This window comes from Amia ocellicauda, chromosome 5 (genome assembly GCF_036373705.1).
Source record: "Amia ocellicauda isolate fAmiCal2 chromosome 5, fAmiCal2.hap1, whole genome shotgun sequence".
In the NCBI taxonomy this organism is placed as follows: Eukaryota; Metazoa; Chordata; class Actinopteri; order Amiiformes; family Amiidae; genus Amia; species Amia ocellicauda.
Genome location: NC_089854.1, coordinates 34,891,955 through 34,906,250, shown reverse-complemented (window position 1 = coordinate 34,906,250; position 14,296 = coordinate 34,891,955). Strand labels below are relative to the sequence as shown.

At 36.8% G+C, this 14,296-nt stretch overlaps 1 protein-coding gene across 1 annotated transcript; it reads right to left on the bottom strand.

Moving 5' to 3' along the window:
• Nucleotides 1–241: 241 nt before the first annotated feature.
• LOC136749031 (hydroxycarboxylic acid receptor 2-like) lies at nucleotides 242–1,144 on the bottom strand. Its single transcript, XM_066702969.1, has one exon. It carries the CDS (start codon nucleotides 1,142–1,144, stop codon nucleotides 242–244), a length of 903 nt encoding a protein of 300 aa, XP_066559066.1.
• Nucleotides 1,145–14,296: the final 13,152 nt, after the last annotated feature.

Below are 14,296 nucleotides of genomic sequence, written 5' to 3'. Positions count from 1 at the left end.
CTTTTACATATTAGACAATAGTCTTTAAGCAAGTATTCAAAATCCTGAAAGGTGCTGACAAAATTAATCCAAAAGTCTATTTCAGGATGATATAAAACTAAAAGAAACATGTATCTTACATATACAAAGGAAACTATTCCTCATGAACATCTAATGAGGAATATAGGCTGATGGTTTTTGATAATTTTGTACCATTATGAGATTTATAAAAGTTCATCTGAACTGTCCGGTTGGTCTAACTTTATGAACAGGGGGTCTCTTCAGAACAGCACATATTTTTCTTTAGGTTTGTCAACCAAGGTATCTTCTCCACTCTGGACAAGTAGATTAAAGGCTGAGTGCTGCTACTGATGTTAACAAAGGAAAATGCAATGGGCTGGATGTAGCACCTAAATACATCAGCAGAGTAATAGACCTGAAAAGGAAAAAGAGCGACTGGTGGGAGATAGTTAAATACTAAAATAGCCAGAATGGAAAGAACCATCTTGAAGGCTTTCTTCTTCATGGGATGCATCTCGTCTTTCCCTGGACCAGAGCGCTTTAGAGCCCACAGGATGGAAATGTTACAGAAAACCATAAATGCAAAGGTAGTGAGGACAATGACAGTAAATATCTTTTCAAAATGGCTAATTCCACCAATAGTCTTGGCAATGGCATAGGCTAAAGTAAAGGCCAATGCCACCGCAGAGAGAGCTGCTCTGTATTTGTGATCTTTTAACCCTGTGAAAGTGATGGGATAAAGCACAGCTAGGTAGCGGTCTAAACACATACAAGAAAGAAACAGGGGCCCCCCCATATCTTTCACACCATAGGCAAACATCTGTGCACCCCACACCTGTTTGTCATTAAGAAAAAATACATTGACCATGTCAAGAGGAACCAAGATGCCAAAGAAGCCATCCAGCAAAGCAAGGTTAAATATGAAGATGTCCGAAGTGGAGGATTCACCTGTGTTTCTCACTAAAAGCCAAAGTACCATCATATTGGCTGGTATGCCCAGCAAAACATTGATTATCTGTATAGCTAGGCCAAACAGAATACCAGCAAGCATTTCTTCACATCCTAGAAATGGAGTCCATGGTCTGTCAGTGATGTTGGGTGTGCTGTAGTTGAGGAGAGTTGAGTTTGCGTAGATCATAGCCATCGTGGTCTGCAGAATACAGAAAAATAATGATATGATATATGGTATACAGCTGGGTTTGGGTCAACTCATTACCTTAAGCCTAAACAGATAGGGCCCCATTTTCTGGGGTATTTTGTAAACTTGGCAAACCAAATAATCTGAGTGGTCATGACAACACATAATCTCATCAGGCATGGAGCTCATGGTTAGGAAGTATTTGAATATGATTGGTTGGGTTAAAACCTTTGAAAAGTCTACAATCAAACAAAGGAAGAGAAGAAGAGACAAAAAAGAAGAAGAAGAAGAAAGGAAGAAGACACCCCAGGCTGCTGATTAATGTCCAAGATTAGCCACACCTGTCTGTGAGGAGCGATGAGCAAAGTGGGGTATTATCTGATTCTTTTCTGAAACTCCTCAGAAGCTTAGTATAGCAACATTTAGAAATGTAATCAAAATATATTAGTTTCATAATTCAATACATGTTGAAATAAATACATTAATATATTAATGTAGAAATAAATAAATGATTAAATAAATACATGTCCATTTATTTATTTATTTTGACATTTATTTATTTCTACATTTATACACTGCTCAAAAAAATAAGGGAACATGTCATCATCACAGTATAACACCAAGTCAATTGAACTTCAGGGATATCAATCAGTCCAGTTAGGAAGCCTAAGTGATTGTGAATCAATGTCAACTGTTTTGGTGCAAATGAAAGTGACAACAGGTGCACTGGAGAGGCAACAGCAAGACAACCCCCAAAAAGGGAATGGTTTTGCAGGTGGTGGCCACAGATAATTCCTCTCTCCTTATCCTTCCTGACTGATTCTTCTCTACTTTTGTTTTGCTAGTGTCCTTGTCACTACTGGTAGCATGAGGCGGTACCTGCAGCCCATTTAGGTTGCACAGGTAGTCCAGCTCCTCCAGGATGGCACAGAAGGTTTGCTGTCTCCCAGTACAATCTTAAGAGCGTGGAGGAGATACCAAGAGACGGGCCATTACATGAGTAGAGCTGGACAGGGCCGTAGAAGGGCATCAACCCAGCAGCAGGACCGGTATCTGCTGCTTTGTGTGAGGAGGAACAGTAGGAGCACTGCCAGAGCCCTACAGAATGACCTCCAGCGGACTACTGGTGTGCATGTTTCTGACCAAACTGTCAGAAACAGACTCCATGAGGGTGGCATGAGGGCCCAACATCCTCTAGTGGGACCTGCGCTCACAGCCCAGCACTGTGCAGCTCGATTGGCATTTACCAGAGAACACCAGAATTGGCAGGTCCGCCATTGGTGCCCTGTTCTCTTCACAGAGCAGAGCAGGTTCACACTGAGCACATGTGACAGATGTGAAAGAGACTGGAGACGCCATATTTTTTGCCATATATTTCGATGAACGATTTAAGTGTTCTCTTAATTTTCTTGAGCAGTGTATTTATTCATTTATTTATTTCAACATTTATTTGGACATTTATTTAATTATTCATTTATTTCAACATTTATTTATTTATTCATGTATTTATTTATTATTTTCTCTCTGTATTTATTTTTAATTTTGGCATGGATTATCCTCCATAGGAACTCCTCTAACAGAAGTGTCAAACATAATGCTGATGTGCATATCTGAAAAAGTAATATTTTAATTTTATCTGATCATACAAAATAGTTATGGATATGGACTTGTCTTGGGAGTTTGCTTCCTGTGGCTGGTTGTACTAAAACTTTTAGGATCCCGTGGCATAAAAATGCATTAGACTAGTCTTAATTTGACAGTTAGACTGGTCTAATGCAAGTTAGAGAGTTGCATAAAAATTAAGACCACCGGGGGTCAAAGAAGAGGAGGAACACTGCCTGTCAGAGGATTGAATTCTATTGAGATCTGTGGGTTTAATTTGAATGATCATATCTTTCATTCCAGTAACACTTATGACACAGAAAGGAGGAGCCTAAAAAGTTAGCCTCCTCACCCACAGGTTATCTTAGAATTTAAGTATATCTTTCCATTGAAACCAATGGCCTGAGTCTATGGCAGCACTGTCACTGATGCTGACAGGAGGAGCCTCCCATTGGCTCACACACACTCCACTCTCCCACCCACCAGAAATCCCCTGTAGACTCCTCCCCAAAGACTTCAATAACCAGTGTCGTGGATTGAGTAAGACCAGTCTAAGGATAGATTGTTTTGTGAAACCATTTTAGCTACAACAACAAACAAAACATAGATGTAGATTTCTTAAGTTTGTGTAAGTGATATATATATATATATATATATATATATTAAACAACAGCTGTGGGTGACATTATTTAGAGTGATAAATCCCCAGTCATCATTTTTACTCTTGTGTAACTGATTCTTTAATTTATATTTTTATCTGCTTTCTGTCGCCAACCAAATAGTGGACATTTTCTATGAATTAAGAAAAAATGTATACACAAAAAAAATATGTGAATAAAATGCTATATGGGTTAAATACTATTAAGAAATTATCAGGCCCCTTTAACATATACAGTGAGGGAAAAAGGTATTTGATCCCCTGATGATTTTGTATGTTTGCCCACTGACAAAGAAAAGATCAGTCTATAATTTTAATGGTAGGTGTATTTTAACAGTGAGAGACAGAATAACAACAAAAAAATCCAGAAACAAACATTTCAAAAAAGTTATAAATTGATTTGCATGTTAATGAGGGAAATAAGTATTTGAACCCTTCGACTTAGTACTCGGTGGCAAAACCCTTGTTGGCAATCACAGAGGTCAGACGTTTCTTGTAGTTGGCCACCAGGTTTGCACACATCTCAGGAGGGATTTTGTCCCACTCCTCTTTGCAGATCCTCTCCAAGTCATTAAGGTTTTGAGGCTGACGTTTGGCAACTCGAACCTTCAGCTCCCTCCACAGATTTTCTATGGGATTAAGGTCTGGAGGCTAGGCCACTCCAGGACCTTAATGTGCTTCTTCTTGAGCCACTCCTTTGTTGCCTTGGCTGTGTGTTTTGGGTCATTGTCATGCTGGAATACCCATCCACGACCCATTTTCAATGCCCTGGCTGAGGGAAGGAGGTTCTCACCCAAGATTTGACGGTACATGGCCCCGTCCATCGTCCCTTTGATGCGGTGCAGTTGTCCTGTCCCCTTAGCAGAAAAACACCCCCAAAGCATAATGTTTCCACCTCCATGTTTGACGGTGGGGATGATGTTCTTGGGGTCATTCCTCCTCCTCCAAACACGGCGAGTTGAGTTGATGCCAAAGATCTCGATTTTGGTCTCCTCTGACCACAACACTTTCACCCAGTTCCCCTCTGAATCATTCAGATGTTCATTGACAAACTTCAGACGGGCCTGTACATGTGCTTTCTTGTGCAGGGGGACCTTGCTGGCGCTGCAGGATTTCAGTCCTTCACGGCGTAGTGTGTTACCAATTGTTTTCTTGGTGACTATGGTCCCAGCTGCCTTGAGATCATTAACAAGATCCTCCCGTGTAGTTCTGGGCTGATTTCTCACCGTTCTCATGATCATTGAAACTCCACGAGGTGAGATCTTGCATGGAGCCCCAGACCGAGGGAGACTGACAGTTATTTTGTGTTTCTTCCATTTGTGAATAATTGCACCAACTGTTGTCACCTTCTCACCAAGCTGCTTGGCGATGGTCTTGTAGCCCATTCCAGCCTTGTGTAGATCTACAATCTTGTCCCTGACATCCTTGGACAGCTCTTTGGTCTTGGCCATGGTGGAGAGTTTGGAATCTGATTGATTGATTGCTTCTCTGGACAGGTGTCTTTTATACAGGTAACGAGCTGAGATTAGGAGCAATCCCTTTAAGAGAGTGCTCCTAATCTCAGCTCGTTACCTGTATAAAAGACAGCTGGGAGCCAGAAATCTTGCTGATTGATAGGGGATCAAATACTTATTTCCCTCATTAACATACAAATCAATTTATAACTTTTTTGAAATGCGTTTTTCTGGATTTTTTTCTTGTTATTCTGTCTCTCACTGTTAAAATACACCTACCATTAAAATTATAGATTGATCATTTCTTTGTCAGTGGGCAAACGTACAAAATCAGCAGGGGATCAAATACTTTTTTCCCTCACTGTACCAGGTAACCAGGAGTAGCCTACAGCACCTGGTTTGGAAGATAGTTAAAAGAGGGTTTTAGGGACAAAGTGATATGGAGAGGCATACTTCGTAAAAAGGTACATATACAGAATTTATATTAAATATGTTGGTTATGGTAATTTCTACAACATGTTGGGCATCTTGTCCTTGGTCAAGTACCTCTTTTTTCAATGTTGTTTATATGGGAAACTTACAGCTTCTTTCTTGGGACATAACCTGTAACTGCTGTAATATTACATTACACTGTAGATTAATAATAAGTATAAAATGGCAAATCCTGTGTGGAATAGAGGCTGTTTTGTTAGCTACCTGACCCCCAAATTCCACTCCTTCAAGGCTAGCTTACTGTGTAAACTACTATCACATTTATAATATGAATTACAATAACATGCACTAATTTATTACATGACACTAGTAGATTATGCAAATACCCAGCATAATTAGTATTAGTTTAGGAATTTGCTCTGAAGCTTTGAAGTGCAACATGTGAACTACTATAGAAGCCCGGTTAGCACTGTGTGCAAAGATGATATTGTTATAATTTCAGTGTATGCCAAACTACATGAATTAAAAAAGGAATAACATGAATACAACATGCATGTCACCTGTTCTGATGTGTATTCATAGGTATGTTCATGTATAATCCCTAAATTCATATTTTATATAATCACTTTTTGGTTACACTTAACATAAAACTTCTTCATTAAGGCCTATAGTATTTTAAAGAGGACATTATTAGAATTAAAAATATACAAAATTGTGAAGACAGACATATACTGTATATTAATAGTATAAAGTATGCACAGTCTTTATTCAAACAACACTATATGCTAATTAATTTAGTTTATGAAAAATTGATCATTATTCTCTACTGATTACAGTTGACTCAGCTTTTTTTAATGTAACTCAGTATCTGTTTTTCCATCTTGTTTCACATTGAAAATTTGAAATATTAATAATAAAAGGAATCCAATACTTTTATCCTTATTACTTTTGCTGCTGGTTACATTTGTATTTATATTTTCAATCATTCAAAATTGTCCTGTTTCAGGTTTTGATGGAATTTGCGTCTCAGCACTTTTTTTGGTGGATAAACAAAAGAGGTACTAATATTGATGTATAATTCCTAACAACTAAATTAAAATAAGCTTACAATTCACTCAGTAAAATAAACTGATGCTCTCTTTGGAGGCTAGGAGGATACTACTTGAGTGAAATATGATGCAATGTGTCAAATCATTAAGAATCTTACTAAAGATCATTCATATAATTTCAACATTGAAATATTTATATATAAGTATATTATATGTTTAATATAGTATGAACTAATACAAAACTATCTATATAGTCTAATCAGGAATACCCCAAGTTGTCACACTCTTGTGCAGGATTACAATGCAATTCGATTTAAAAAACAATGGGAATGTAAACAATTTCTAGAAATGTCAAGGTATTATATTGAACCTTGCAATGCATTTGGCATGAATAATTTGTATTGTATGCAATTTCTATTTATTATTATTATTATTATTATTAATTATTATTAATTATTTATTATTCATTCATTTTAAATGGAAGTTCAGGTTCTCATTGGAAAATGTAACCTAACCTAAAGCGCAGCACTGTCTCTATTCCAGTCTAGTACTCACACAATACTGAAAACTTCAAAACCATAGCCAAAGTCCTTCAATTGAGTCCATTATACCAGATTTTTAATAAATTATTCAAAGTTTAAACTCCAAATGCATAACTTTATAAACAACACTTGTGATCTTACCAAACAGCAGCAAAGTCTTCTGATTATCAGGTTGGCTTGTGTGTTATTCTGGTGGCAATGTGTGAAATCCTTCTGGAATCCTACATATGAACGTGGGTTTTGATCACCTGGGACCAGGGGAAGCGTCACCCCACCATCCCCTTCTGGGGGCGGTTAAGAAAATAATTTAGTTTATATCCAACCAGAAGACACTGTAAAATGATGCAAAAAAAAAAAAAAAAAAAAAAGTGAGCTGGCAAAACTGAGACTCCTATCAAACAAGCTCTTCAGATCCTAGTGCGCTGTGCAGAATTAACTGCAAAAATGAAAGCCCTTCAGTAACTCACTCCCAGTTAGAAAGTGTTTGTATAAACACATTTAATAGTTTTTGGTTTATTAAATTTGGACATGAGATTTTTTAAGTTTTTCACATTGCAAATATAAATTACAAGTGAGTCCCTGGCAAAGACATATAAGCTGAAGCTTAAAGGGGAACACGTGCAATTCCTAAGATTGTGGTTAAATGCATCTTTGATGAATAAGTAAGATGTAAATTAGTTTTCTAGTTTCAGAAGCTGCTTGTCTGGTGTTCTCCCTGCCTTGATTTGTATATTACTCCACTACTCAGCTGCCTACACTGGCTCCCGATTTTGGCTTGCATCCAGATCAAGACTTTGACTCTCATCCACTGTTGTGTTGATCAGAATGTACTGAACTATGTACAGACTCTCATCTCTCCTGACACTCCCTCCAGACCACTCTGGTATTCCTGTCCGATATGCTTTCTTATGCTGCTGCCTATTTATGTATTGTTAGCACTTATTTACTACTCCTTCCTTTACCACATATCTAGGAATTAACTGTATTATGTCTGCATTTGTTAGCTTATTATACTTGGATGTTTGCTTATTGCATTTTGTACTGATTGTATTACTGTACTTTGTAATTTTTTTAAAGTTGCCATGGAAAAGAGTGTCTGTTAATAAATAGTATATATATATATATAAGCAACTTTTCCAAATGTAGAATTTGAAACTTACCAACTATAGACAGATGTCAAAAGCAAGCATATATGCTCTTTCATGGCTTTTGGAGGTGCTGTGTCAAAACTTCCTGGATAGTGGAAACGCAGCTGAAAAATTACAAAGCACTGGATTTGTCTTCCCCACAGCAACTTGAATCATATTATGAAGTCATCCAAATGTTAGTATTTCACAGTCTAATTCCTTGATTAATTAGAGTTTCTGTAGACAAGATGAAGTGTTGCTGTGTCCATGGCTGTGCGAAAAACAGTGAAGACAGTTCTCTCCTTTCCAACAACAATAAAACAATCCTACATTTAAAAAAGGGAAACGTCTGCAAACTGCAGCAATGACTTTGATCACAGTGCATTCCAACATTTGCATCACCTGAACTAGCCCACTCACTTACGCTGCTTTGTATGAACAGGCTAATGCACACTAATGTGTTACACAGTGTGTGATTTTCAGAATCGAATGTGTGTGCAAGGTAAATAGTAACTTTTTATTCCAGTACAATCTGCACGAAGTTACGCAGTTGTCTTTCTCAAATAAAATACATGGTATCAAAGGTCATGCTTGGAGGGACTTAAAAATGTAATTGATAGAACTAAAACTTGACAATATATAGAATTAGAAACTCTAGGTAACATTTAAACCATTTTTCAGATTCCTCAAAGCCATCACACCCCAATACACATTCTGTAGGAAACAAGGAAGAGGAATGGCAAAGACTGCTTTGATTCGAATTTCAATTTTATTACCCCAAACCTGACCAATCAGAAGTTTGGAAGGGAAGATTTTAGAATCTCTTTGTCTAAAATGTATAAAAACAAAGTTAAATCTAGCAATTTGGAGTGGAGTGGTACTATTTGGAGTGGAACAACCTGGGAGAAGAAACCAAGGAGATGAAATCCAGGAAGACTGAACGGAACAAGAACCAGAACTTCTCCACCAAAAACCTGAAATGAAGTGGACGCAGTCTGCCAGCCCTCCCCGCCATCGAACGCCTGCATAACTGAATCTCAGTAAACCACACAGGTAGTATATTTTGTGTACTAGTCAAGAATTAGACCTAGGTGAAGCACAATTACATTAAACCTAGTTGTGTATGAGATCTAAATTGTAGGAATGGTCAGCGTAATCATAATACTTGTTTGATATTTTACATGTTTTGTGCCTTGAGATCTCCTCTCACTCTTACTTTTTATATTATCCACCCTGCTTGTCTCTATCCTATCTTTGCAAATACATGTTGTCTATTTTCATTTTTAATAAACCTATATCTTGCATAAAACGAAACAGCCTCAAGGTTCATTCATGCAGATCAACCTCACCGCTAATCTGAATTCCTATTAATTAAGTATTGTGGTAACTTGCGTATCAGTCTCGTTTTCAGAGAACATTATCGCTGTGGTTTGTATGTAGGGGGGTCACTAGATAACAGGACTTTATTCAGCAATTATTATTTCTTCTGATATCGATACCAGATAAATAAAGTCCTAGGTCAATCGAAAGTATTTGCTATTAAAACAATAACTGTAATGATAAATTAAAACAATTTGTTCATTGCAATAATTTTGGCTGTATCTTAACAGATCAGCATCCTTTCATTTCATTAAACTATTTACACATCAACTTTTTGCCAAATCCGAATGATAAGACAGCTTGGGCAAATTGAATGAAAAATAAGATAAATCTGAGCCAGGACAATCATGTATGTTATGGATGGAAAAATGTTACAATACAATAAATAATTGCAAAACTGTATAATGACTTTATTATTTTTAATTTAAATATTGTTTTTACACAGTACTGAGTTTGGGTGACCAGTTAATTATTATTATTAGATAATGCATTAACACTAAAGCACCACTTTAGTGATCGACAGTTTGTTTAATTTTATTGAATAGATTATTTGTATTCAGTTCAGTCTAGTGAATTAATTAAAAAGATACATTTACCGATTCACTGAAATGGAACAACTCAAACAAGTCTGATTCTCTTGCTTGCAGCTATGCCAAGGCTGCCCAATTTATTTGATTCAGTTCATTTGGTAGGTTTGTTTGAACAGGAAACCACAACATAAAATCCTGACATTTGTACTTCATACGCACACTATTAAATTAGTGACTTTACAGCTTCTATTAAAAATACAAAACAAAAAAATCATTAGTACTAGCAGTAGTAATGTTATTAACTTCTGTTATTACTAATAATTGTAATAGTAGTAGAAGTAGTAATAGTAGTATTATAAAAATGTTTTGTGATGGTTTGAGTTGGACATTTCAGAGAATATTTGTTAAAATTCATTGTTTCTAAAAATGCATTTTACTTAATACATAACTTGTTGATATTGGTCACGTTTTGTTATGTGAAATAAGACATTTGTTTTTAGAGGGGGAGGTGAGATGAAATTCAACTTTGATTTAGAGAATCAGAGTGGAATCACACAAATGTGTTGCTCATTTTAAGCCAAGTCAACTAGTTAATGAACTCAGAGCCAAGCAGCTCAGTGTATTGTTCTTTAAACAACTAAGAGCTGAATGGCTGAGTTGTTCATGGATAATTCGTTATTTGAATGACTTAATTATTTGAATTGTCCCTTTCTGAGTGAGTATCCTACAAATGTGCAGGATAATGGATTTAATATAATATATACAGTACTGTGCCAAAGTATTAGGCAGGTGTGAAAAAATGCTGTAAAGTAACAATGCCTTAGGAAATAGACATGTTAATAGATTATATTTATCAATTAACAAAATGCAAAGTGAGTGAACATAAGAAAAGTCTGAATCAAATCAGTATTTGGTGTGACCACCCTTTGCCTTCAAAACAGCATCAATTCTTCTAGGTACACTTGCACACAGTTTTTGAAGCAAAACCTAATATGAGATAAAAGGGAACCTGAGTGAACAAATAACACAAAACGTACATACTTATTTAATGTCTTAAAAAAAGTTAAGTAACAACCAATGCCCCTGTGTGAAACAGTAATTGCCCCCCTTAGACTCAGTAACTGTGCAGCAATAACTGCAATCAAATGCTTCCTGTAGTTAAGTCTCTCACAGCACCGTGGAGGAATTTTGGCCCACTGATCTATGCACAACTGCTTCTACTCATTTGTGACATTTGTGGATTTTCAACTGCTTGTTTCAGGTCTTTAATTTCAGGTCATTCTGATGTAGCCTTGTTTGTGTGTTTCAGATATTTGTTTTGCTGCATGACCAGCTGTGCTTCAGCTCCAGCTCGCAGATGGATGGCCTGACATTTTGCTGTAGAATTCTCTGATGCAGACAGATAGCAGACAGATATGCTTGTGCAACTGGGAAAGCGATGGTTTCAAAAAAATACTATATTTTGGGAAGTGGAGAGAGACGTATGTGTTTATATAAACAAGAATAGTGATTGTATTGAAGAGGCAAATGTGTTGGAGGAACATGATTATGCAACTGGACAATTGGTGTATTTTAAAGATTTTTATTACAAAAAGATATTGTTTCTACACTGCTGGGTCTGACTCTACCACAATATCTATCTATCTATCACTAAATCTCTGTCTCTATAACTATCTATAAATCTGTCTCTCTATCTAAATCGCTATCTATGTCTATCTAAGTATCTATCTCTGGCTCTCTCTGGCTCTCTCTCATTAAATATATTCTATACTTTCTGCAATTCCATCGCCTCTGTATAACCCTCGGATTTGAGGTGGTTCAGACCTCTTTTAAGCATTAAGCAAGTTTGATACCACAATGCATATTCCAAACTGTCAGCTGTTGTTGTGATGTAAGGAAGTTTCATTTGCAGTGATCAAGTGGTTTCTGGCAAGGTGTCGAGGAGCTTTGAACCATTGTATTGATAGATTGTGCTTTGGAAGGGTCCATACTGCTTCTTGAAGCCTGCATTGAGCATAACATCACTAGTTTGTACTGACCTTCTCTTCCTGGATTGCCCTCTCTGAACTATTTGGCAGATCGCCTGACCCTTTTCCTGCCTCATCGACAACTCTCCTGCCTTTTCTCCAGTGTTCCCATCGCTGGCTCTTCACCGCTTGTTTGCCTGACCAATTTTTACAGCTCTGCAACACCAGTCATCACATAGAGGCTCTCCATCGTCGGGAACAAATTACTGGGGTGATGTAGTTGGTTTTTACTGGGGAACTTTCATTTCACCCATGACACAATCTCAGATTTAAATACAAAAATAAAGCTTAACCTAAAACTCGCTAGTCACAAATAATGAATTAATTAGCAATTTAACTGCCCAATGCCTCTAAGGAACACAAGCTCTTCAAACCTAACAGCTTAGAAGGAAAATCTCAGGCCTGAAGACCTTCCCAGATTTTGAAAAGATGTTCAACTGAGGCAGATAAATCTGGTTTTGTAAGGTATTTATTTGCTTAATTTAGGAAAATTGATGAAGGGATATTTGGTGTTATTGCCAGAAGGCCAATATATGTCTTTATCCTCCTGGATACTGGGCTGGCTAAAGTAGCTTTTGACTTGAGACATGGTATACTATGGAAAATGAAAGCCTGTGGCACATCAAAGCCTTGAAAATGTACAAATGCTTTTCTAGAGGGAAACATGTCTGTCAAAGGGTGTCTCTTTATATACAGATAATTAGATTGACACACATTTAAAATTAAGTGTTTTATTTTTAATTACAAATTATATAGTTCAGGAGATGGGACAACCCCAATTGATGTATGTAGAATGTAAATGTAGAAGATTCACAGACTTAACCATTAGACCATTAACTGTTAGACCATTGGAAACCCCTTACTAGGTTTAATGAGCCATGGAGTTGTTTCAAAGGTGGTGTTTGGGGTGCAGAGGGATGCAAATTATGCTGTCAGAGTATGTTTATTTAATATACCACAGAGCTAGGTTTTTTCGAGTTGAATGTGACTACAGTACATTACAGACGATCTTGGAACATAAGTAGTTCTAAAAGTTAGTACGATATTTAAACTCTGATCCACAAGAACTAAACTATTTGAGTGATTTCATAGAGATATTCTCTGCTTCTTTCACTAAAGAATAATTAGTGTTTACACAAATTTAGTATTCATAAGCTCCTGTCTCTGTATAAAAACACAACTTACACTATATGTACCCAGGCAGAATATAAATCCTTAGCAACGAACATGGTAGGTACACAATGATCTTAGGATACATCTTCCTCCAGGCTGTTTTTTCACTTGTGTTATTATTGTGCCGGGACTTAACAAAGCTTTAAATCCTTTAGGAAACCTTTCAAAAACAATATGGATTTTGAAGATATGTTTTATTTTACTACTATGACAATAACTTACAAAATAAACACTTTAATGTTGATTATTTACAGCTTACAGCTAGTTTAAAGCACATGAAATAAAACAATTGTAAACTTTACACATTTAAGAACATCCTAGTACCTTAAATGATCACAATTTATATATATATATATATATATAGCATTATGAATCATTTCAGCTAATGCATACTGAAATACCAATATTTTATTTCTCAGTTAAATACATACAGTACTGTGCAAAAGTTTTAGGCAGGTGTGAAAAAATGCTGTAAAGTAAGAATGCTTTCCATAATAGGCATATTAATAGATTATATTTATCAATTAACTAAATGCAAAGTGAGTGAACAGAAGAAAAATCTACATCAAATCCATATTTGGTGTGACCACCCTTTGCCTACAAAACAGCATCAATTCTTCCAGGTAAAACTTGCACAACGTCAGGGATTTTGTAGGCATATAGTCAGGTGTATGATTAAACAATTATACCAAACAGGTGCTAATGATCATCAGTTCAAAATGTAGGTTGAAGCACAATCATAAACTGAAACAGAAACAGCTGTGTAGGAGGAATAAAACTGGGTGAGGAACAGCCAAACTCAGCTAACAAGGTGAGGTTGCTGAAGACAGTTTACTGTCAAAAGTCATACACCATGACACTTCTCCCAGGCAGAAATTTCAAGGCAGACAGGGGTTTCCAAATGTGCTGTCCAAGCTCTTTTGAAGAAGCACAATGATACGGGCAACGTTGAGGACCGTAGACGGAGTGGACGGCCAAGGAAACTTACTGCAGCAGATGAAAGACACATCATGCTTACTTCCCTTCACAATCGTAAGATGTCCAGCAGTGGCATCAGCTCAGAATTGGCAGAAAACAGTGGGACCCTGGTACACCCATCCACTGTCCGGAGAATTCTGGTCAGAAGTAGCCTTCATGGAAGACTTACGGCCAAAAAGCCATACCTCCGATGTGGCAACAAGGCC